Source organism: Hippocampus zosterae, chromosome 11 (genome assembly GCF_025434085.1).
Source record: "Hippocampus zosterae strain Florida chromosome 11, ASM2543408v3, whole genome shotgun sequence".
In the NCBI taxonomy this organism is placed as follows: Eukaryota; Metazoa; Chordata; class Actinopteri; order Syngnathiformes; family Syngnathidae; genus Hippocampus; species Hippocampus zosterae.
In genome coordinates, this window is record NC_067461.1 from 5750968 (window position 1) to 5771310 (window position 20343).

Sequence of the window (20343 nt, forward strand, 5' to 3'; positions counted from 1 at the left end):
ATACAATCAATATTTACCTCCAAATGTATATTTATAAATGAGCCCATTGACAGCATTCCCTTTATAAAACCACGGCAAAAATGCTGCTGCAGCGCGTGAAAATGGTCGCTACATGGCAGCCATGTGCCAACAATGTCAGCGTTTTTGAAGAAGCTGCTCAGTGCCGTTTCACACGCACTTCCTAACGGTGTTGTTGAGCTAGTCAACATTCTCAGTGTATTGGTGAACCACCACCAAGAGGTAAGGCACCAGTCTGACTCGTACAGAAAGCAACAACTTATCAAATGAAAATTGACACTCCTGGTTTGGATTCCCAACTGTGGTGGTATGACATGTTTAAGTTCATGGTATGGGATTGAAGAGGCTTGAAACGCTTTCTTACTCAAAGCGTTGTAAACAGACATGTTATTGTTTTAGCTGAAAACAGTTTCTGTCTTCTGTAAATTTGCCAATTGGGAAACGAGCTGCCAAACGTGATTAGCAGCGAGTCTGCTTCAAGTACAGGGTGCCTGTCACTTATGTTGCGAAAGCACAGTCGCACACAATCCGCTCTCTACATTACACAGCTGATGAGTATTTGCAGCTCATTGTGTTCACTAAAGAGGTCCCTCCCCCGCCATTGACAATCCTGGGAAGCAATAACAACACTGTATTCTCTTCCAGCTCGCTAGCCTGTACATGCGGGGCCATGGGTTACGGCTGTCATTTCGAGACAATACCTCACATCGTAGGTGGCGCACAGATGCCGATTTGTGTGTGTGTGTGTTTTTTTTAATCAGGCAAAACCCAGGGGCTCTATCTCATTTAAACACTTGCGTATAAATTCAACTACTGACAGCCTCAAGGTAAATGTGCTCGGTAATGAAAGAAATCTTGAAAGGATGCCAATATTTATGGTCATCCGCACGTCAATAAAGGCTGTGGCGAGGGAGTAGCGGGCGCAGGTCACACGCCAGGAGGAAGTCATCTAAACGCAACCTCGTTGCCGCCGCTAACAGTTATTTATTCACTGATTGAGGTGGCTTACTAGAATCACCAGTTCGAGCGGAAGGAAAGCGAATCCTTAGGAGTGCAACAAGTGGGACATTTTGAATATGGGGATATATTTTTAAATTAAAACAGATAGAGGGTCATTTAACTGTGGTCGACAGAAACTTATGACAATATGCACCGGGCCAATTTAGCGCCAGCTAACGCTAACATTAGCCCACATCCATCGGAAGCAGCAGCAGGAATTAACCGATAAATGGACATTACACATAAAATAACAATTCCACTCACCCCTCACACTGGAAAAGGAACAAAAATAAATTAAAATACAAACACCACCAATGGATCATAAATCGCATAACCGCACCCAAATCTGGACCTTCCTCTGAATAATTTTTAGAAGTTTACACCGACCCGGTCTGTCTTGCCTGTCAGCGCTCAACTGGAGTCTTGCATCACACTATCAGCAAGTGGACAATGTGAGCTGCAACTGCGCTAACATGGTATGTCTGAGAAGGCGGAGAGCATTTCAGAGGCACCTTCGGAGTTGAAAGAAAGAACATAAAAATACATCCAAAGGTGTCAACATAAATACAATACAATACAATACATGCTGATTTATATAGCGCTTTCACAACAGCGGCAGCTGTAACAAAGCGCTTTACAAAACAGTTAACATAAAGTAAAATAATAAACACAAAACACGGACATAAAGACAGCAGTGCAGGAAAAAGACAGGGGTAGTCCCACGATTTTTTCCAACACACATCAGTAAACTTGGAAGGATCCAACATATTTGCTGCCTTCTCAAGCATTTGCCACTCAATAAAATACCACCTTTAAGATTCCCAACGAAAGCCATATCAGTTTTGTTGGTTACACTATTCTGAATGTGTGTTATTACCACAACAGGCATACCATTTATTTGAGGATTTGAAACTATTTACAATCATAAGTCTTGTGTTTAATTAGTGTATGACTTTTTCAGGATTACGACATTTGAATGCCAATTAAAGGCCCTGTTATTCAATGCTTTAATTAAATATGCATTTTAAAACTTAAGAATTCGCTTAAACCCGGTCAACAAATACTATAAAATTATAGGCAAACGTGTGAGCTTCAGAGGGAACAGCATAATGAAATCAATTGCAGCATTTAATGAAAATGCACACTATTTCATTATTTACATTCTATTTTTAAGGTACAATCTTGGATTTCTTTTTCCAAGACAAACACAAAATTTTGAGGTGTTTTGGGGCGGGGAGTGTAGACACAATGCAATGTCCATTCGTGTCGATGGGGAACAGATGGTTTGAGATACTAGTATCTTGCATCGCCATTGAATTATATTGTAGAAAAACATGACATAACCGAGTACTGTGCTCTTCCCCACCCGTTAGTCAAACGTCCCAAGATGAATGTCAACAGTAGCATACGTCAGAAGGTAAAGACAGCACGTCACGTCACTTTTACAATTGAAACACCACACAACGTACATGAAAGACACAACAACCGCAGTCTGCACTTTCGTCACATCAAATTGAGGCAACGTTTTGTGCAATTTGACAATCAAAAATTGGATTATGAACGCGGAAAAAATACGTTTTAGGGAGAAAATTACTGAACTCACCGGCATCATTTTAGCTTCGTACCGCATTTAGCTCCAGCATGAATGCGCACCACTGGCAGTTTCGACGAAAGCGGAGCGACTTTAATCCCTGCACAGACCGTGAAGCCGCTTTGGGCAAGGCGGCTTTCTTCTCCTCCTAGCCTCCGCCGTCCTGCCACCATTAAAGAAAAAATGCATGTATTATTTCGAATGATCAAAAACCTCACCTCCACTGCCGACCTGTTGCTCCCAATAACATGGCCTCCGCTAGGAAAGTTTCGACTAAACTTTGCACACATTCGCTACGAGCTCAATGAACGCCTTTGGGGGAAACGCTTTATCACCGCTGCTACACACGGATTGTTTATCAAAGCACATTCGGTTGTATTGAGCGCGTTTGAGGTAAGACTTACACGTGAAAAGACGAAGGTAAAGAGCCACAAAGTACGCTTTCATGAATCGTAGCACCCGTTTGCTCGCAGCCGAGCCCAGAATGATATGACGTGGGGAAGAAGGAGGGGAAAGGGGGCCAGGAGGAGGAGGAAGAATCCAAGCCCGGCCCCCCAAACAACTCCACCCACCAGTGTACAGTCAAGACATACTGTATCTTCGTTATTTCAAATGTATTATGCACAATTAAATAAAAAAGACGGAATTAAATAAAAAATAAGGAAATTGCTGCGTTTTGTTAAATGTGCACCAATGGAATTGCCACCCTACGGCAAGTTAAAGGTTAAAAAAACGCACCTTAAACGTTTTTTATCCCTATGAAAAAAATGTTGGCACTCAGAAAAACATAAGAAATACTAACGTTTACACATAAAAAGGGTTGCTACTTTGTGGATAGCAGAAAAACGTCTAATTACTAATGCCAACTTCGGCAAATACGGTAATCACCAATTTACAAACGGCTATTTCTTGTATTTTATAATAATACTACAGTTTGTGACTCAAAAGTCTTATATATGAACCACAATGTATGTATTTTTCAAATACAGTAGTTTCCTCCATAAAAAACTACATTTCCCAGAAATCTCTGTTCTACGGCTCCCGAAAGGTTCCAAAACTATTTTGTTTCACATTTTCCGCACGTTGACGTTTTCACTGTACTTCACGTCTAACATTGTAGCAGGCGTTTTACGGCGTGTCTCGTTGTAAACATAAGCCCGGTATTGTGTGGACCATGGATGAGCATGTCGTCGCTATGTGTGAGCAGCTTATCAAGGCTGTGAACGTGACCATGAATGCCGAATCGAGTCAAATATACCGACTGGAGGCCCTAAAGGTAGCATCGTTTTTTGGTTGCTAGCTCTATGCTAGCCGGTCGCTAAACGTGTCAATTGTGAGTTATGAAAAGCTCTAGCGTTGTTAGGAAGCAAAACTCTTTGTCGTCATCAGTGTTGCCTCATTAATGTTTCTAAAGTGGTTCTTGGACTATACGTACGGGCAGTTGTTTTCCAGATGTTTTGAAAGTTAGCCTATCATGCTAACGTCGTCTACTTGGGTTCATTCAAACGCTCGCGTCACGTGGAGGCTGATGAAAAACCGTTGTAATTGAATAAAATGGAATGAAATTTTATGTTGATCATAATAAACTTTATAATTTTACTTGCTATTCTGAGTTTCTGCTATTCAACTACACCTATGGACTTATGTGGTTACTTTAACGTCTCTTGCAATGACATGACATTATGTTGTCTTTTTGACAGTTTTTCGAGGAGTTTAAAGAGAAAAGCCTCCTGTGTGTCCCGTGTGCCTTACATCTAGCAGACAAAACCCAGCCAGCTGTAATCAGGCACTTTGGCTTGCAAATCTTTGAACACGTCATCAAGTGAGTGTCATATTAATCTTAAGGGGCTGTAAGATTTTTAATGAGAATGAATATTTGCAGGACACATCATTGTCTTCCCTTGCAGGTTCCGATGGAACGATATGCAACAACAAGAGAAAATCCAGGTTAAAGACTGTACCATGCAGCTTTTGTTAAAAGTGAGTATGATGCTTTGCTGCACTTTTATAAATGTAACTGCTTGGTTTTGATCTGACTCCTGTTTGCGCACAGGGTACGCATCCGATCCTAGAGGAGGAAAGCTATGTCAAAGATGTGCTCTCACGAGTGGTGGTGGAAATGATCAAGAGGGAATGGCCGCAGAATTGGCTGAATATGCTGGAGGAGATGGAAACTGTTGCAAGCGTAGGGGTATGTACAGTTCATTGAACCCCTTATCGCATGGCAGATTGATGCCACAAGTTGACAAATCAATAATGTAGTTTTAGTTGGGACACTTTGAATTTGGCGGTGCGTGTCATTAATTGTTCTGTAGAAATTTTGACCCACATGGGACGTTGGGAAGGTCATGAAATTGGTCTTAAATTTTATTTCATGGAATTAACAAGTCTTGAACACAGCTTTCCTCAAGCTGTAGGTATCCTGTTACTGTCATTCAAGTTTTAAAAGTAAGTTCGTACTTTGATTCATGGAGCTGACACCATTCACATAGGAGGCCCAAACGGAGCTTGTGATGCTAATTCTGCTGAGGCTGGCGGAGGATGTGATCACCTTCCAGACGCTGCCTCAACAGCGGCGCCGAGACATCCAGCAGACACTTTCGCAGAACATGCACAGCATCTTCAGATTCCTCATGGCCATTCTGCACCAAAATATCGAAGAGTACCGAAAAGTGGTAAAAATAAGATGTCAAAGAGATGAGATCTTTCACCTTGGAAAAGCTGCTTTAACATGACCAAATATTGATCTCTTCTGTTTTCTTCAGAAAGGGTCGCCACAGAATGAAATGAAGGTAAGTGGCTCTTGTTTATTTTTAGAAAGAAAGATAGCACCCTATACTTTTGTATTTGATGAAATCACACAAATCTCAACATAAATACCGAAAGCGGTTAAAGAAAGCGTGAGGGGTGGGTTTGTGAGTCATGATCCCATGCTAAAATTGCCCACTGCTGCTCCCGCCATTCTTACCTCGGTCACCAGGGAGCAGTAAAATTCAGACATTCATATTAAAGACGAGTTTCACAACTAACTCAGCAACCTGCAGTAATATTAGTCAGTTCTCAAAGAGGATAAGGAGCGTATGCCTGTGAGTAATGTTATAGTGTTTTTCCCTGCATGTTTTACTGCAGCATTTGTATTTAAACCTATGCTACTTAAAGAGTTATAATTATGAAGCCTCAATGCTAGTTTTGTTTTTTATGGCAATGCAATGTCCACTTTGGGTTAGCATTAAGCTAGCAGACTTTCAACAATTCAGTTGTTTGAATGAAATGCGAAATGTGAAAAAAAAATCATTTTTAAACTTGAATTGGGCATAGCAATAGACAGCTTCAAGCAAGCAATGAAGAATTGTTTAAAATCTGCTGCATGTTGTAATGTTCCCAGCTACTCCTTAGTGCTCGCAACTCAAAGCGATAGCGTGCTCCTTGAAAAAAAAAAAAATCAATACCGCACTAGAAAATTTCACGTCAGTGTTTATTTATTTATTATGGAGAACAGCAACATGGAAAAATGCTGATTTTACAGGCAGTGTAGAATGACCTTTCAATTAATTATGACAAAATGTTTGACAAATGTGAACGATTCAGGCCAGGGCTCACTGCAGAGTCGCTGTGGCAACACTGAGAACGCTGGCCGGCTACATCGACTGGGTGTTTCTGGTGTACATCACGTCTGGCAACTGCCGTCTACTGGAGAGCTTGTGTCTGCTGCTGAGCGAGCCGGAGCTACAGTTGGAAGCGGCCGAGTGTCTCCTTATTGCCATCAGTCGCAAGGTTCCACAAGGCGGGGACTTGTTGGTTATCATTATCGAATTTTTGATCCAGCTCCTCACTGTGTTTTTGTTGTGACTGCACAGGGAAAGCTGGAGGATAGGAAGCAGTTCATGCTGCTGTTCGATGACGTCGCCATTAATTATATTCTTTCTGCAGCCCAGTGAGTATACTTGCGATTCTCGTTGTGCTCCCTCTTTAGTATTGCTGTCGTTTCAATCTGGTGTGTTTGCTTCCAGGTCAGCTGACGGTCCTGCCTCCTCTGAAACACAGTAAGTAGTCGTTAAAAAATTTGGTTACATTCACGTTGGCCCACGGCCACTACGTGATTGTGTGTTCCATAGTTCACTGATGCTTGCCTGACTAAGATATATGCACAACTGCAAATATGCAGGGTTTGAGGGTAGCTGCAAGTTGTAGTATCACCAATTACCACTAGATGGCAAACATGTCTTTAAACTGGGTCTTATTCCACCTATTCCACAACATTTTGAGTGAGTTGATTCTTGTGAAAAAAATGCTTGTCTTCTTCAGCAGTTTTGTGACGTTTTGAGTTTTTATGCAAGAGATACGTTTGTAGTGGGGGAGGAGGGAATAACAGTATGTGGCTATTTTGTTGTTTGCTTTGAACATTTGGTTGTTCGGTTAGGATATTTCTGTTCAGATTTTTTTATACGCGCATTTAAAAGAATTAATTCTCAAAAATCAAATGCATTAAGCACATATTTTGTCCATATTTCAAATAGCATATTTCCCATACGTCTGATTAGGACGTGGTCCTCTCCCCTCTAGTAGCACTGATGGAAAATTGTGCCCCCCTCCACCCTCCAGCATTTAAGTTGCCCATCCCTGACATAGATGGTGACTGTGTTCATGTATTGTAGACCAGTTGAGGTGGTTGAGCGGCGCTACGTGTTCCTCAAGAGGTTGTGTCAAGTGCTGTGCGCACTGGGAAATCAGCTCATCTCATTGGTGGTGTGTATGCAAGTCCTTTTCATGTGTGAAATGTGTGCTTGTTTGCACTAAGCACTTGAGTTACATTCACCACACGAACAGCCTGTAATTGTAACATTTTATGCCTGTGGCATAGCTAAAGAGCAGCGACAAAGAAAAAAAAACTAAAAATTTGCAGGCTCAGTGATATCGATCACAATTACTTGTTCCATTTTTCTGTCCATTTTCGATTTATACTTTTTGGTCGACGGGGTTCATACAGTTCAGTCTTCATGACCACTTGACTTGACCACTTGCTCCGATACTTTTTGGAGTCCTGAGGTAGAAAAGATATTGCATTCGCTAACAAACAAACCCGACTTCAGTGCTTGGTGGAAACGGGGCTTTTAAATTTCCACATGGTTCCCACATACTGATTCCAAGAAATAATATGTCAAATATCTTCTCAGGGTTCCGATGTCAAAGTGGGTGTTCCTGCAAACCTCAGCAAGTACTTGGAAGCCTTGTTGGCTTTCACAACACATTCCAGCCTGGTGAGAGGAAATTAATTGCAAACGGCTACATTTGACCTTGTGTAGAAAATACCAGGCTTAGCCCACTGTGCGAGTGATTAAAACGGGACCAACGCTGCCTTAATTCAAGACACAAGAAAACTTGTATCACTTATTCAGTACCACAAAAATCAGAATCTGTCCTACACTTGACTATTTTACTGAAATTGGTGGTTAGTATGGTACTTTTATAGAAGGTTTTGATTGAACTGAATGTGTCTTGGGCACCGCAGTTTCTGAGGTCGTCCACTCTGCCCACGTGGGCGTCCATCTTCAAACATGAGACCCTCTCCCAGGAGCCCGTTGTTGTCGAAATGACCATCAAGTTCCTCCGAACGGCCATAAACAACCTCGTCAAGGTCAGTGTGGTGTCATTACTCGAATGCTTCAGAGCCAACCCTGGTGTTCATTCACGTTTTTGTTTTCCCATCCAGATGGGTTTTCCCACCAGGAACGATCACCCAAGTTGTCAATACTCGCGTGTGGACTTTGACAGCGACGAGGACTTCACCGCTTTCTTTAATTGTAAGCATTTCTTCTGTTGATATGCCAAAAATTGGATCCCCCCCGGGTAATGTCGCGGCATATTTTGCATATGCCGTTCTCCCCCTTAGCGTTCCGGTCACACCTTGGAGAGGGCGTGAGGTGTGCAAGTCGCCTCGTTCCCTTGGAGGCTTTTCAGATGGCTGCAATGTGGCTGCAACACCAGCTGGGCAATGCCACACGTACGTACTTGCGCTGACCGGTCAGAGGAATGCCGTTACCACGCCGTAAGTATATGGTGTGATGCTGATTTCTCTCCTACTTTCTCCAGCTCGGGACGAGGGGCTGTGCCCACGCTTTTCTGCGCCAGTGCTGGAGTGGGACGCCATGACCGTGTTCATGGAGTGTGTGGTGCCTCAGGTCCTCAAGAGCCTCGAGGAAGAGGTAACGGAACATAGCTTGTACGCCCCAAAGGGCAGCAGATGGCTCAATAAAAGCTCAATATTTCTGAATGTGACCGTCCAGAAATTACCGGTAGACGGGAGCGTGGAGCTGCTGCAGGCCGTGCTGGGCTACGACACCAAAGATCCTCCCATCGTGTCCTGCTTGCTCACCAACATGTCCACGCTCTTCCCCTTCGTCAAACACAGACCCCAGTTCCTGCCTCAGGTCCTTTGCAAGGTCAGGCGCGGGTGTGGAGAGGGCGGGGCCAATGGGCAGAGGGGTGGGCAAATTCAGATTTTACTCGCCTGATTATAAAGTATTTCTTGTAATCTGATTAAAATCTCTTAATATTACAACTTTATTCTCACCATATGTCAATTTATTTCACGTAATATATTCCGATTTACTAACAATATTCTGACTTTGTTCTCGTAAACTCTGACTTCACTTTTCAAAATATTTTGACTTGACTTCTTGTAAAATTCAAGTGAACCGTTTGCTTGTTCAATTCGATGGATGATTAGCGTGTACTTCTTTTGTCGTGAATAATGATGCATGCTGTCACAGGCTTTCCTCAGGGCTCCACAATAATTTAGACAAACACACCTGCCGGACCGCGCCGACCTTGCCGCAGTGCTTCACAAGACGGCCAAGCTGTTTCTCTACTCATTCATAGTTTATAAACCAATTACCAGTTGAGCGGCCATCAAGTCTGCAGAGTCATTAACAATGAGGACCTTGACTTATGTCCTCCACTTCCACCAAGCTGGCAGTCACAATCTGCAGACTTGACTATTTGACTAATTTCGTACTCCCGCGCAGCACGGGAAGCACCAAATGGGCGCACTGGCCGCACCCCCCTGTGATGACACGTGAGAATAATCTCTGAAATCAGAATCAACTTTGCAACTGCACTTTTGAGCAAGGAATGTCTCCGCTTTCACTTACAATGTTAAACTTTCAGTATTTATTGTGAGAGTATTCTGATCATTTTTGCAACCTGTTCACTTTCCCTTCTCTGATTTGGCTTTGCAGCTGTTTGAAACCATTACATTTGGATCTGTTCCGGATTTTAAGGTAGGTCTGCTACGCGCGAGAATAATCACTGCTTTTTTCCCCACAACATGCCGATTAAATACTAAAGACTCTACTTCAACACAGACACCACGCAGCCGAGCCGTAAACAACGCGAGGAGGCACGCCTGCTCGTCCATTATCAAGATTTGCCGGGATTATCCACAGTTGGTCTTGGTAATTGAATGAATTTGCAGTTGAAGCAACACAGATATTGCAGTATGTAGAGAGGTGCATCTTAATAAATTGGAATATTGTGGGGGGGAAAAAAACGTTTAGTTTGATTAAAAAATTGACCTTTTGTATTATATGGAGATTCGCTACACACACTGTTAACCGTTTCATTTCTTTATCATTTTAAAGATATTGAATTTTTAAAATAGGAGTTGCATTTTTTAAATTGAAATGCTTGAATAACTGAACTTTTCTATATTGTAATTCATTGGGATGCTGCACCTCTTATGTTCAGTTTTCCCAGCCCTTCACTTTACCTACATTTTGTCATGTTACATCCTTTGTCTAAAATGTATTAAAAGAAAAATCCCCTCAAAATTATACACGCCATAATTTTTTAGATTTTGCAAATTTCTCAAAAATCAAACAAAGTATTATGTTGACGTGACAAAATTTGGCGGGGGGAAAAAGTGAGGCGCCGTGAATTTATTTCCAGATTCACTCCAGCCGCAGTTTTCAAATTATGGTATGTGGGCTGCCACTTGTGGTGCATGAAAGAATCTCTTCCCAAATACAGTTCTGTTCCGTTTAACGTGAAGTTAAATACATGTTCATGTCGGTGATGAAGTGAGAATTACTGCACGACAATACATTTATTTTCCCCCTTCCCTTGTCGCAGCCTTGCTTCGACATGTTTTACAACCACGCGAAGGAGATGTTCTCCAGCGACTCCACACTTACGTTTCTGCAGAAGTGCGCCCTGATGGAGTCTCTGGTCCTCATCAGTAACGAGTTCAAGGACTATGAGAAACAAAAGGCTTTCATAGATGAGCTGCTGGCCTCCGTGATTGCCGACTGGACTTCGGATGCCATGAAGCAGTGAGTTTTGTGTCTCTCCTGTTTTTTTTTTAAGGAAAATACCTATTGTGGCTATTTGTTCATTGACTGTTGGCCCTGCTTTGCATCACAGAGTGCTTTCCAATCCGGCCATGTTCCTATCCTTCGTTGGAGCTGATCAAGTAGTCAACGAGCAGCACCAAGAGGCGGAGGCTGCCGGGATCAATAGGGGGAGGGTAAGCACACCTTATTTAGAGTCAACCAACAGCTGCATTGCTAATGCTTTCTCTCCAACCTCCTCCCAGCTGGGCTTCTGTTTGAACGCCATGCTGGCCGCGGTGAAGCGGGCGCGCTGGCCTGCGGACCCGGAAGCAGCCAAGGCCGGAGGCTTCTTTGTGGGCCACACGCTGTTGGGCTCACCCATTTACAGAAACCCCTGCGCTGCCCAGTTTTTAGCCTTCCTGCCCAACCTCCTGGCTCTCCTCAAGTACGTGGCCGAGGATTCGCCAGGCATCTGATTTACACATAGTCACCTTTTTTCTTCCATCTCCCCACAGAACCCAAAACAGTTTATTTACGCCGGAGAACAAAGCACGCTTGAGTGAGACGTTTACCAGAGCGCACGAGCTGACGAACGGAGAGAGGAATGTGGTTCTCGGTGAGGTTTTTCAACTAATTTTCCCATGATGCAACTCAGGACATCAACATCATTTTATGCTTGACACTGCTTGGTTCAAGTGAGACAACATAAATCCAGCATTAATGTATCATGTTCTCCAGGTCTGATTAATTCTATTCAGGATTCGTATGACGCACCTTCCTTTAAAACAAACGCGGAACGCATGCAGTTCTTTTTTGCCCAGCTGTACGACCACAGGTAAATTGAGCCTTCACTGCTCTGAGTGTCACCTCCTCGATTTGTATCTTCATGTGACCTTTCCCCCCTGTTCTGCAGTTTCCAACTCCTGGGAAACGGAGGACTTTCGCTGCAGCAAGAGTTTTACAACATTGACAGGCTGGCCGAGGAACTCTCCGCCTCGACTTTCTTCTCCCTCGACCACGTACCAGATTACAGACTTCGCCCTGTCATTCATATCCTCTTTTGCTTTGTTTATTGATTCATCTGGCCTTGTCGCGCCCGCCAATAGCAGGGCACATTTTGACACCCCAAAAAATATAAGAATAATCATTCCCACTTGCAACCTCTCCTTAGGACAATTTAGAGTCTTGAATGAACCACCAATTGAACCTACTGTGAGGCAGAAATGCTAACCACTCATGCTGCCTCGTAAGATTAAAAAAAAAAATCTTAAAGATAACTTTAAATTAATTGACACTGTAAGAGGGACGGCGATTTAACAATATCCATCCATCCATCCATCCATCCATCCATTTTTAGATCTGCTTTATCCTCACAAGGGTCGCTGGAGCCTATCCCAGCCGTTTTCGAGTCGTAGGCGGAGGACACCCTGAACCGGTTGCCAGCCAATCGCAGGGCACACAGAGACGAACAACCATCCGCGCTCACACCTACACCAAGGGACAATTTAGAGCGTTCAATCAGCCTGCCAGGCTTGTTTTTGGAATGTGGGAGGAAACCGTAGTACCCGGAAAAAACTCACGCAGGCCCGGGGAGAACATGCAAACTCCACACAGGGAGGCCGGAGCCGGAATCGAACCCTGCACCTCTGCACTGTGAGGTCGACGCGCTAACCACAGGGCCACCCGCTGCGAATAGCAAAAATCTACATATACAGTAATCGACACGCCTCCCAAAATTGGTTGCTAATTACACATGGATGCTACAAGATGGCAGCAAAGTACTTGAAACAAAGTTTTAACACCATACATCTAACATGTACACTATCATTTGAACCCATGGTATGTAGCTTTTGAGTTCACCGGCGACAAAATGTTGAAGTGTGTAACTTTTATGCTCTCAGAGCAGATTTATGTCACAGTGTAATATACAATGTGTATTTTTGAGAGGACTACGTTTCTGATAATGTTCCAAACATTTCCTTAACCGCTGTTACGGTTGTTTCTAAAGCAGATGGTGCTGTCGTGTCCCGCGGAATACAACGACAGTGTCCTCTGCCCCCTGCTCGGCCCGCTCTTCAGCTACATTCTGCAGGTTTGATCCTCGACTATAAAGTACATCGTGAAGCTTCTGTCAAGGCAGTTGCTCCCTTTCGTGACATTTTCTTTTATTCTTTCTGTAGCGTTTAAACATGAAGTGGCAAGTTATTATCCAGAGGGCTTCTGCCAAGTAAGCCTGCACTGAATGTTATTTTATGTCAACAGTGTGTCGCTGTCTGTGTGCTGGATGTCGGAATATGTGTTCTGTGAAATAAATGAATACAAAGTTAATGTTTTTTTGTCAGTGGTGAGGAGGAGGAGGAAGAGGAGGAGGTAGTGTGTCAGGAGAGTCAGGTGACACAGGAGATGTTGGAAGAGCAGCTGGTGCGCCTTCTCACCAGGGACGTGCTGGATTTCATCAGTAAGTAACTCTACCCCTCTCCCCTCCAAACCTCCACTTTTTTGTTTTTACATTCTAACCCTCTCCCACGCCCCCCAAAAAACAGCGATGGGTATGATCGACTTCGGGAAGAAATGTATTGATCGATTTTTAAATATATATAATATACGTACAGCAATCAAAATGAAATTAAAAAAGCTAATACGTGTTTAAAATTACTCACTTTTTTAAAGTAAAATGTTTTTTTTTTCTTTTTGTCTGTTTTGAATGAATTGTGAGGTTTTTTTTTTCCAGATTTCTTGTTGTGTGGTGTTGGTTTGTGACTAATTTGCAATGCTTGTCATTTTTAAGCCGCAACCTGCATTTCCCGAAAATTGCCCGAGCCGGCTGCCAGTAAGGAAGAAATAGAAGGTGAGAGTCATATTTGGCGGTTCTGCATGCTGACAAAAAATTGAAGGGAAGAATAATTGATATGCTCTTATAAATGGGGTCCGATCGATGAATTGGTTGGCCGATGTTAGCTCTCTTCCAAAGGATTTCTTTTTCACAATAACACACCACAAGGTAAGACAAAGATTAACATTTAAAAAATCTGTTGTAAAGTTAATAATATACTCAAGTATTGTAAAACAGTCAAATCTAAGAATTTGTTGTTGCAAGTGTTAAGGGACCCAAAAAGATTTTACTGTAGTCATTTTGCATTTAAAAAAAATTAATAGCTGATGACATTTTTTTTTTTACTCTACCACATCTCGGAATGGCCTCAAAAATTAATATCTATTGGGTCTTATATGTAAAGTACCGACAAATACATAAGAGAAATATAGTACATTTATTATATAAATATATATTAAATCAGGCGGCCCGGTAGTCCAGTGGTTAGCACGTCGGCTTCACAGTGCAGAGGTACCGGGTTCGATTCCAGCTCCGGCCTCCCTGTGTGGAGTTTGCATGTTCTCCCCGGGCCTGCGTGGGTTTTCTCCGGGTGCTCCGGTTTCCTCCCACATTCCAAAAACATGCGTGGCAGGCTGATTGAACACTCTAAATTGTCCCTAGGTGTGAGTGTGAGTGCGACTGGTTGTTCGTTTCTGTGTGCCGTGCGATTGGCTGACAACCGATTCAGGGTGTCCCCCGCCTACTGCCCGAAGACAGCTGGGATAGGCTCCAGCACCCCCCGTGACCCTAGTGAGGATCAAGCGGCTCGGAAGATGAATGAATATTAAATCAATAAATTGATTTAATATTTTTATTTATGTACATATAGATAAGTGAATATGATGCTTATTTGAAATGTGTCTTTTGTAGAGGAGGACGTGATGATGGATGCAACGCAGGCATCATCCGCTGCCCCGGCCACAGATGAGCTCACCGAACTGGGGAAAAGCCTAATGAAGGATGAGGTCAGAACTGTCAGACCCTTAAAGTGTCACCATGCCTCAACACTGCTCGGTCACTTCTTTATACAGGTTGAACATTTCAACTTTTTCCTGCTCCTCCTCTCCGCAGAACATCTACATGACCCTGTTGTCGTTTTCATTCACCTCGCTCTCGTGGAAGGACGCCACGTACTGTAACCGCACGGCGTCCTTCATCTGCTGGACCCTTCTGCGGCAGGTCGGGCAACCTTTTGAATTGTTGCTTACATGCACTTTGAATGATATGACGCTTTCCGTGGAGCGGATGATGCTGGGAAGCGGTTATCAGCTTCCGTGTGCCTTCTCTCATATGCAGGTGATGGGCTGTAACCTTCTTCCGGAGGCGGTCTCTTGGTTCTTCGTCAGCGTCCTCAAGGGCCTCCAGATGCACGGGCAGCATGAGGTCTGCAACGCCAGCCTCTCTCAGCTGGCCATGCAAATCTACGACAACCTGGTAAGGCCAACTCAACTCGGTGGACCACAGTGGCGAGGGTGTACTTTACTTCCTTCCTTCCCTGCATCATCCTCCCCAGCACCCTTCTTACGTTCCTTTCCTTCAACCAATAACCCACCGTTGCTTCCTTTGTAATCGCTTGCTATTTAACATTACTTCCTTCCTTAAATACATTTCCTTTTTTTTTCCCTTTGTCATTCCTCGTATCCTTCATCCATTCCTTCGTTACGTCCTTCCTTAAATGTTTTTTTTTTTAAGTGTATACAGTACCTGTTTTTGTACAGCACAACAAAAGATGTGCGTATAACTCGTTCGTGTCCTTACTCAGCGCCCCCGCTACGTGGAACTGAGGACGGTGATGAACCAGATACCCAACATCAATATGGAGTCTCTGGAAACGTATGACCACAGGCTGCTGGAGTCCAACGCGAAGATCGGCGAGAAGAAGAGGAAAGACAAGTTCAGGAAGCTCATCGCTGGAACCGTTGGGGTAATGTCACATCTGGTCCTTTAGGTGGCGGTATTGCCTCAGTGGTACCACACTGCCTCCAACACGGGAGCCGGAACGCTTCCATTAACTCATTCACTTCAAGCCGTTTTCAAAGCCGAGTTTCCCATATTGGCAGCTGTGTGAGCATTTTCACGGGTCTTTCAAGAACTGCAGAATATTGTGGTATGTGACGATATAAGAAGCTTAACAAGAGAAAGCATAAACATTTTTTGTCAGCATAAAAAAGGTTGGTTCTAGCTTTTTCCATTCTTTAGTCGTCGGCAATAGAACATGGGTTGGTTTCACCAAAAAGTGGAGAAAATTAGCTTTTTTGCGAAGAAATATCAAAAACAGTCAATTTGAGTCACATATATTTTGTGCGTGTGACACCTCAAACTATAGAACAATAAAAACCAGACTGAGAAAGAACCTTTGAAAGCAAAATAATCTTTACGTTATAGTTGTACAGCTAAGAAGCACGATGCGAGCGATGTGAACTCACTGCACGGCTCAAGTCGAACGTCTCAACTCCAAAGCGATGCGACGCCCTCAGCTACAGGGGGTCTGATTGTCATTACGGTTAGACCGAACTTTGAATTGCACCCTGTTCAATGCCTACCTCTGGGAAAACAACATACTAAACTACTTGACACGTGTATATACAGTCTAACATGTGCATCAGTGGGAGTCAGCATTTGGCTTCCAGTTGACAAATTGAAACATCCACAGCAATGAATGAGTTAACTGGAAAGACATTTTTGGTCCCAACCCTCAGCCTGAGAAACTATGCTCTCCAGAGTGCTTTCATTTTCCTGACAGAGGGGGAAAAATGCACGTTAATAGGCTTCTCTCTTTTCCCCCTGCCAACAGAAAGCTCTGTGCCAGCAGTTCAGGAAAGAAGTCCACATCCGGAATCTTCCTTCTCTCTACAAGAAGGTGAAGCCAGACAAGGATGTGCTGAGCACCGATGAGACGACCGGGATTACGGCACTCTTCGACTCGGAGAATCACTTTTTGTAGGAGGAAGAGTAGGCCACATCTTCTCTAATGAACTCTTTCTGGACACGAGGTGTGCTGCAACCAATATATTGTTAACTTAAAAGTCTAATTGCCTGCGTCGTTTTTGAACATTTTCGTAAAACAACAAAAACTCAGCTAAAAGGTCCAGTCACCTCAACTCAACCTTTGCGGATTACTTGGACGGTTTAGAATCGACACAGACATGAATAAAAGTAATTTTAGTAAACACATTTATTTTTTTATTGATTTGTGACAGTATGTTCAAAATGACTTGGGCAATTATGCTGTTAGGCAAATTATATCTTGTCAACATCTCACTCCTGCTGCTTATGATTACTCTCACTCTTACACAGCATGTTTTGTAACTACAAAACAAGCGAATTTTCATGAGGAGTAATATTTTCCTCTTATCCACACTAGTCAGCTTTAATGTGCTCACATTGTTTAGTATCAAAATTGTCATTACGGTGTGTTATATGGAAAACAAAGGTGGCACGGTGCACACTTTTTTCCCCGCAATTGGATTAATTAATAGTTCTGGATTATCTGTTATTTGGTACCTCATGTAGGAAGTTTACTATAATGGATGTTTAATGGAAATCGTTTAATAGTGAAATAAGCTTTTCTGTATTGTATATTATGTACAGTACTTGGTATTGGTCAGTTGTTATCAGCGCCCCAAGTACTAATTTATGTTCTGTCATGTTTTGTTTCATTATGTGCCTCATGTTTAAACCAAGCCACATTACAAACGGTAGACAATTGTGTTCATGATATTAAAAAAAAAAAGGAACCGGTGATACATTCCAAGGAATTGTTTTTAGCGTATTATATTCATTTGATGTGGTCTGCTTCTGATGAGCTGTGAAAGTAAGGATTATTTGTTTTTTCATTTTGTAGATTTAGCACTTTTGATTTTTTTTTTCCCCCTTCACTTTTTTTTGTAAGCATGCAGAAAGAAACACGCAGCTCGAACCTTTGTTCCCCCCGAAAAAGTGACTCGGACCCTTGGAACATTCACAACTGTCTCTGTGGTAATTGCTTGTAACACTAAAATTTGGAAGAAAAAAACAAAGGGGAAAAGCCTCTGTAAACGTTTAGTGTGGTTGATAGTTTGCTTTTGAATAAAAAAAAACTGTTTTGTCCTCTCGTGCAGAAAATGTATTTAAATGTTAAAACAGGTTTTAAAGTACATTTAAAATACCGATTTTGGGATTGAATGTTTTTAGAAACAAACTTCAAGATCAAGAGTGAATTATGTGGAAGCGTGTCATTTAATCACAAACATTACAGTTGCAGGTTTTTGTTTATGTACACAAATGAAAATTATGAGTGAACAATTCTGGTTTAAATCCTTTACATTTCAAAACATTTAGATTTTCTACTTTTGAAGTTGTCAATATAGGCTTATTACAATGTTTAAACTTTTTGAATGATGACACAATGTAAAAAAAAAAAAAAAATTAATATCTAGGAGAAGTACTTTGGCCACCTCTCAACTCCAGGAAGTCAAAGCCAAAATTCTAATGCCAAACTGCAAAACTGTGACATGATAACCACTATTTCACAGATACAACCATAACGTTTTGCTGTACTTCTTGATGAGTTGTACGAGTATGACTAGTGGTACACAGGCTCCTAGTAGAATGTGAAACAATCGCTGAATGAAATATTCATACTATGCATGACTTTACAGTGTTTAATTTTTTCTTAATCCATTAAAGTACACAACATTTTAGTACAATTCAGTCGTCTTTAACTTTTGAGTAAAATTGACATGCTATCATTTTTAAGTTTTTGTTTTATATGTTTATATCTTTTCACTTTCATCTCATTTTAATTGAATCATTTAAGTACAATTGGTGAAGAAACAATCCAAATATTTTAATGTTTGTCGTGATGGTGCCTGGAGGGTCAAGTATTTTAAGGTATTCTAAAGAGCTACCTCCTTCATATTAGAAAACGAACACTAAAATGTTCTCAAACATTGCAAATTTATTCATTAAAACACATTTTTCATCTCGAACAAATATGTAATGTGGAAAAGCATTTTTGAGGTGGTATTCGTGTAAAAATTGAGAACGGCTCAACTTAAACCTTGACTTTTACTCCATCCACGACCACCTTGACGGCAACAACCGCGGTTGCTTGGCAACTACGACATTTCCGGTCAAACCAGCTAATAGTACGCAGGTGTGTTTAACTTGCCTACAAGTCTTCCAAACTCGCTTTTCTGGCCCATGCTAGGGGAACATGCCAACTGAACGTAAGTTCGGTTCGACATGTTCGTGAAGGTGTGTTTATTACTCGTATTTGGGTGTCTTTTTGGAACCGTTATGACTGGCCGTCGAGCCAAGATGCCGGGTGAGCCCCACCACCTGCCGGTGGGCAGCCTCCGAGTGGTGGTGGAGTGCGGCGGCGGCTCGCTTCGCCGTGGCCGAATTCAACGGAGTCACGACTTACCGAGGAACACTTTCTTGAAAACGTCAGACAAAGTTCAGGTAACAAAACAAAAAAAAGAGAAAAACTTTCAAGGTGTTTGTTGAAAGCAGGTAGCGAAAGTACTCACATTCTTTAAGACTTAGTGAGGTAAAAGTACATGCTCAGAAATGCACTCAAGTACAAAAGTAACAAAGAATGTCACTCACTGCCATTGATATCCAATAGCAATTTTGTTTGAGTAATTTAACAAATTGTTCAAAAAAATAGGCCTCAAGGTGTTTGCGACCACTCCCATTTTAAGTTTGCTGTCAAAGTAAACCTAAAACAAAGAGTGCAACATCATTTTAAAAGAGCCTTTCAGTCTGCTAGGTTAATGTCAATGCTTGTTTGCATATTTGTTGCAGTGTTGTTTGTTTGGTTGTTTTTGTTGTTGTTGTTTTCGCTTTCTTTTTTTGGGGGGGTGAGTGCCGCCCTGATGAGCTGTGAGGACTCGAGGTGTTGTGAATCCCACTTGTTTTTCAGGCAGGACACCATCCGCTGCAGTATGATTGGCTGTTGAATGCAGTTCTGCTTGAATGCGGCAGCCAATCATTGCCTCTGGGCTCATCCTGTCTCAAAACAAATGGGATTCATAATGACGCCTCACTGAACAGTATGTCTGTCTGTCTTATACTGCCACCACAAGGAGCATCACTTGATGCAGTCTGACAAAAACGTGGCCTTTTTAGTTTAGTTTTGTCATTGGTAGTATCTCAAGGCACTGCTGTATTAAAAGTTACGATCCTGTTTTGACAAAGAGTAGAAACTTCAAATGTCGGCACTAAAACTTGAGGCTTCAGAAAAAATGTTATTTTGAAGTACAGATAACTGGGGAAAAGTACAGTAACCAAGTATTTATGTATTCTTCGCAGTACTAGTTTTCTACTACTTCCTACTGCTGCTACTACTACTACTACTATTACTACTATATTTTAAGTAACTTATTGTTGATAGGTGGTGTCAGGCTTGGAGTATTTCCTGGCTATGCAGCTGGGCCGTGCACTGGTCTGTGGAAAGAACATGTCCCTGCACGCTTGCGCTCACCTCATTCTATAAAAGGCGAGTTTTCTCCATTTATCTCAACCCTACAGGACAGAGAAACTCTCGC

The 20343-nt window shown here is 42.4% G+C and overlaps 2 protein-coding genes across 4 annotated transcripts in view; one reads left to right on the forward strand and one right to left on the reverse strand.

The window, feature by feature from the left end:
- The window catches only part of LOC127610823 (apoptosis-stimulating of p53 protein 2-like), a 29280-nt gene extending 26154 nt beyond the window's left edge, over positions 1 to 3126 (reverse strand). For all 3 annotated transcript variants that reach the window (XM_052081271.1, XM_052081272.1, XM_052081270.1), the window contains exons 1-2: positions 3013 to 3126; positions 2621 to 2771 (exon numbers count right to left, since the gene is read on the reverse strand). In XM_052081271.1, coding sequence (XP_051937231.1) covers positions 2621 to 2647 — 27 coding nt within the window. In that variant the 5' untranslated portion in view covers positions 2648 to 2771; positions 3013 to 3126. The remainder of the gene's footprint in view (positions 1 to 2620; positions 2772 to 3012) is intronic.
- A 536-nt stretch (positions 3127 to 3662) lies between these two features.
- LOC127610822 (exportin-5) overlaps positions 3663 to 20343 on the forward strand; it is a 32992-nt gene continuing 16311 nt past the window's right edge. Inside the window, exons 1-33 of the mRNA XM_052081269.1 lie at positions 3663 to 3884; positions 4309 to 4430; positions 4516 to 4588; positions 4662 to 4799; positions 5101 to 5283; positions 5374 to 5400; positions 6197 to 6382; positions 6466 to 6542; positions 6619 to 6651; positions 7264 to 7354; positions 7783 to 7866; positions 8118 to 8243; positions 8319 to 8409; positions 8499 to 8609; positions 8699 to 8811; positions 8893 to 9048; positions 9847 to 9888; positions 9973 to 10062; positions 10739 to 10938; positions 11030 to 11132; positions 11202 to 11383; positions 11454 to 11554; positions 11677 to 11773; positions 11852 to 11987; positions 12932 to 13030; positions 13119 to 13165; positions 13281 to 13396; positions 13727 to 13786; positions 14681 to 14775; positions 14882 to 14989; positions 15107 to 15244; positions 15573 to 15734; positions 16605 to 19255. Coding sequence (XP_051937229.1) covers positions 3783 to 3884; positions 4309 to 4430; positions 4516 to 4588; positions 4662 to 4799; positions 5101 to 5283; positions 5374 to 5400; positions 6197 to 6382; positions 6466 to 6542; positions 6619 to 6651; positions 7264 to 7354; positions 7783 to 7866; positions 8118 to 8243; positions 8319 to 8409; positions 8499 to 8609; positions 8699 to 8811; positions 8893 to 9048; positions 9847 to 9888; positions 9973 to 10062; positions 10739 to 10938; positions 11030 to 11132; positions 11202 to 11383; positions 11454 to 11554; positions 11677 to 11773; positions 11852 to 11987; positions 12932 to 13030; positions 13119 to 13165; positions 13281 to 13396; positions 13727 to 13786; positions 14681 to 14775; positions 14882 to 14989; positions 15107 to 15244; positions 15573 to 15734; positions 16605 to 16754 — 3639 coding nt within the window. The 5' untranslated portion in view covers positions 3663 to 3782 and the 3' untranslated portion in view covers positions 16755 to 19255. The remainder of the gene's footprint in view (positions 3885 to 4308; positions 4431 to 4515; positions 4589 to 4661; positions 4800 to 5100; positions 5284 to 5373; positions 5401 to 6196; positions 6383 to 6465; positions 6543 to 6618; positions 6652 to 7263; positions 7355 to 7782; positions 7867 to 8117; positions 8244 to 8318; positions 8410 to 8498; positions 8610 to 8698; positions 8812 to 8892; positions 9049 to 9846; positions 9889 to 9972; positions 10063 to 10738; positions 10939 to 11029; positions 11133 to 11201; positions 11384 to 11453; positions 11555 to 11676; positions 11774 to 11851; positions 11988 to 12931; positions 13031 to 13118; positions 13166 to 13280; positions 13397 to 13726; positions 13787 to 14680; positions 14776 to 14881; positions 14990 to 15106; positions 15245 to 15572; positions 15735 to 16604; positions 19256 to 20343) is intronic.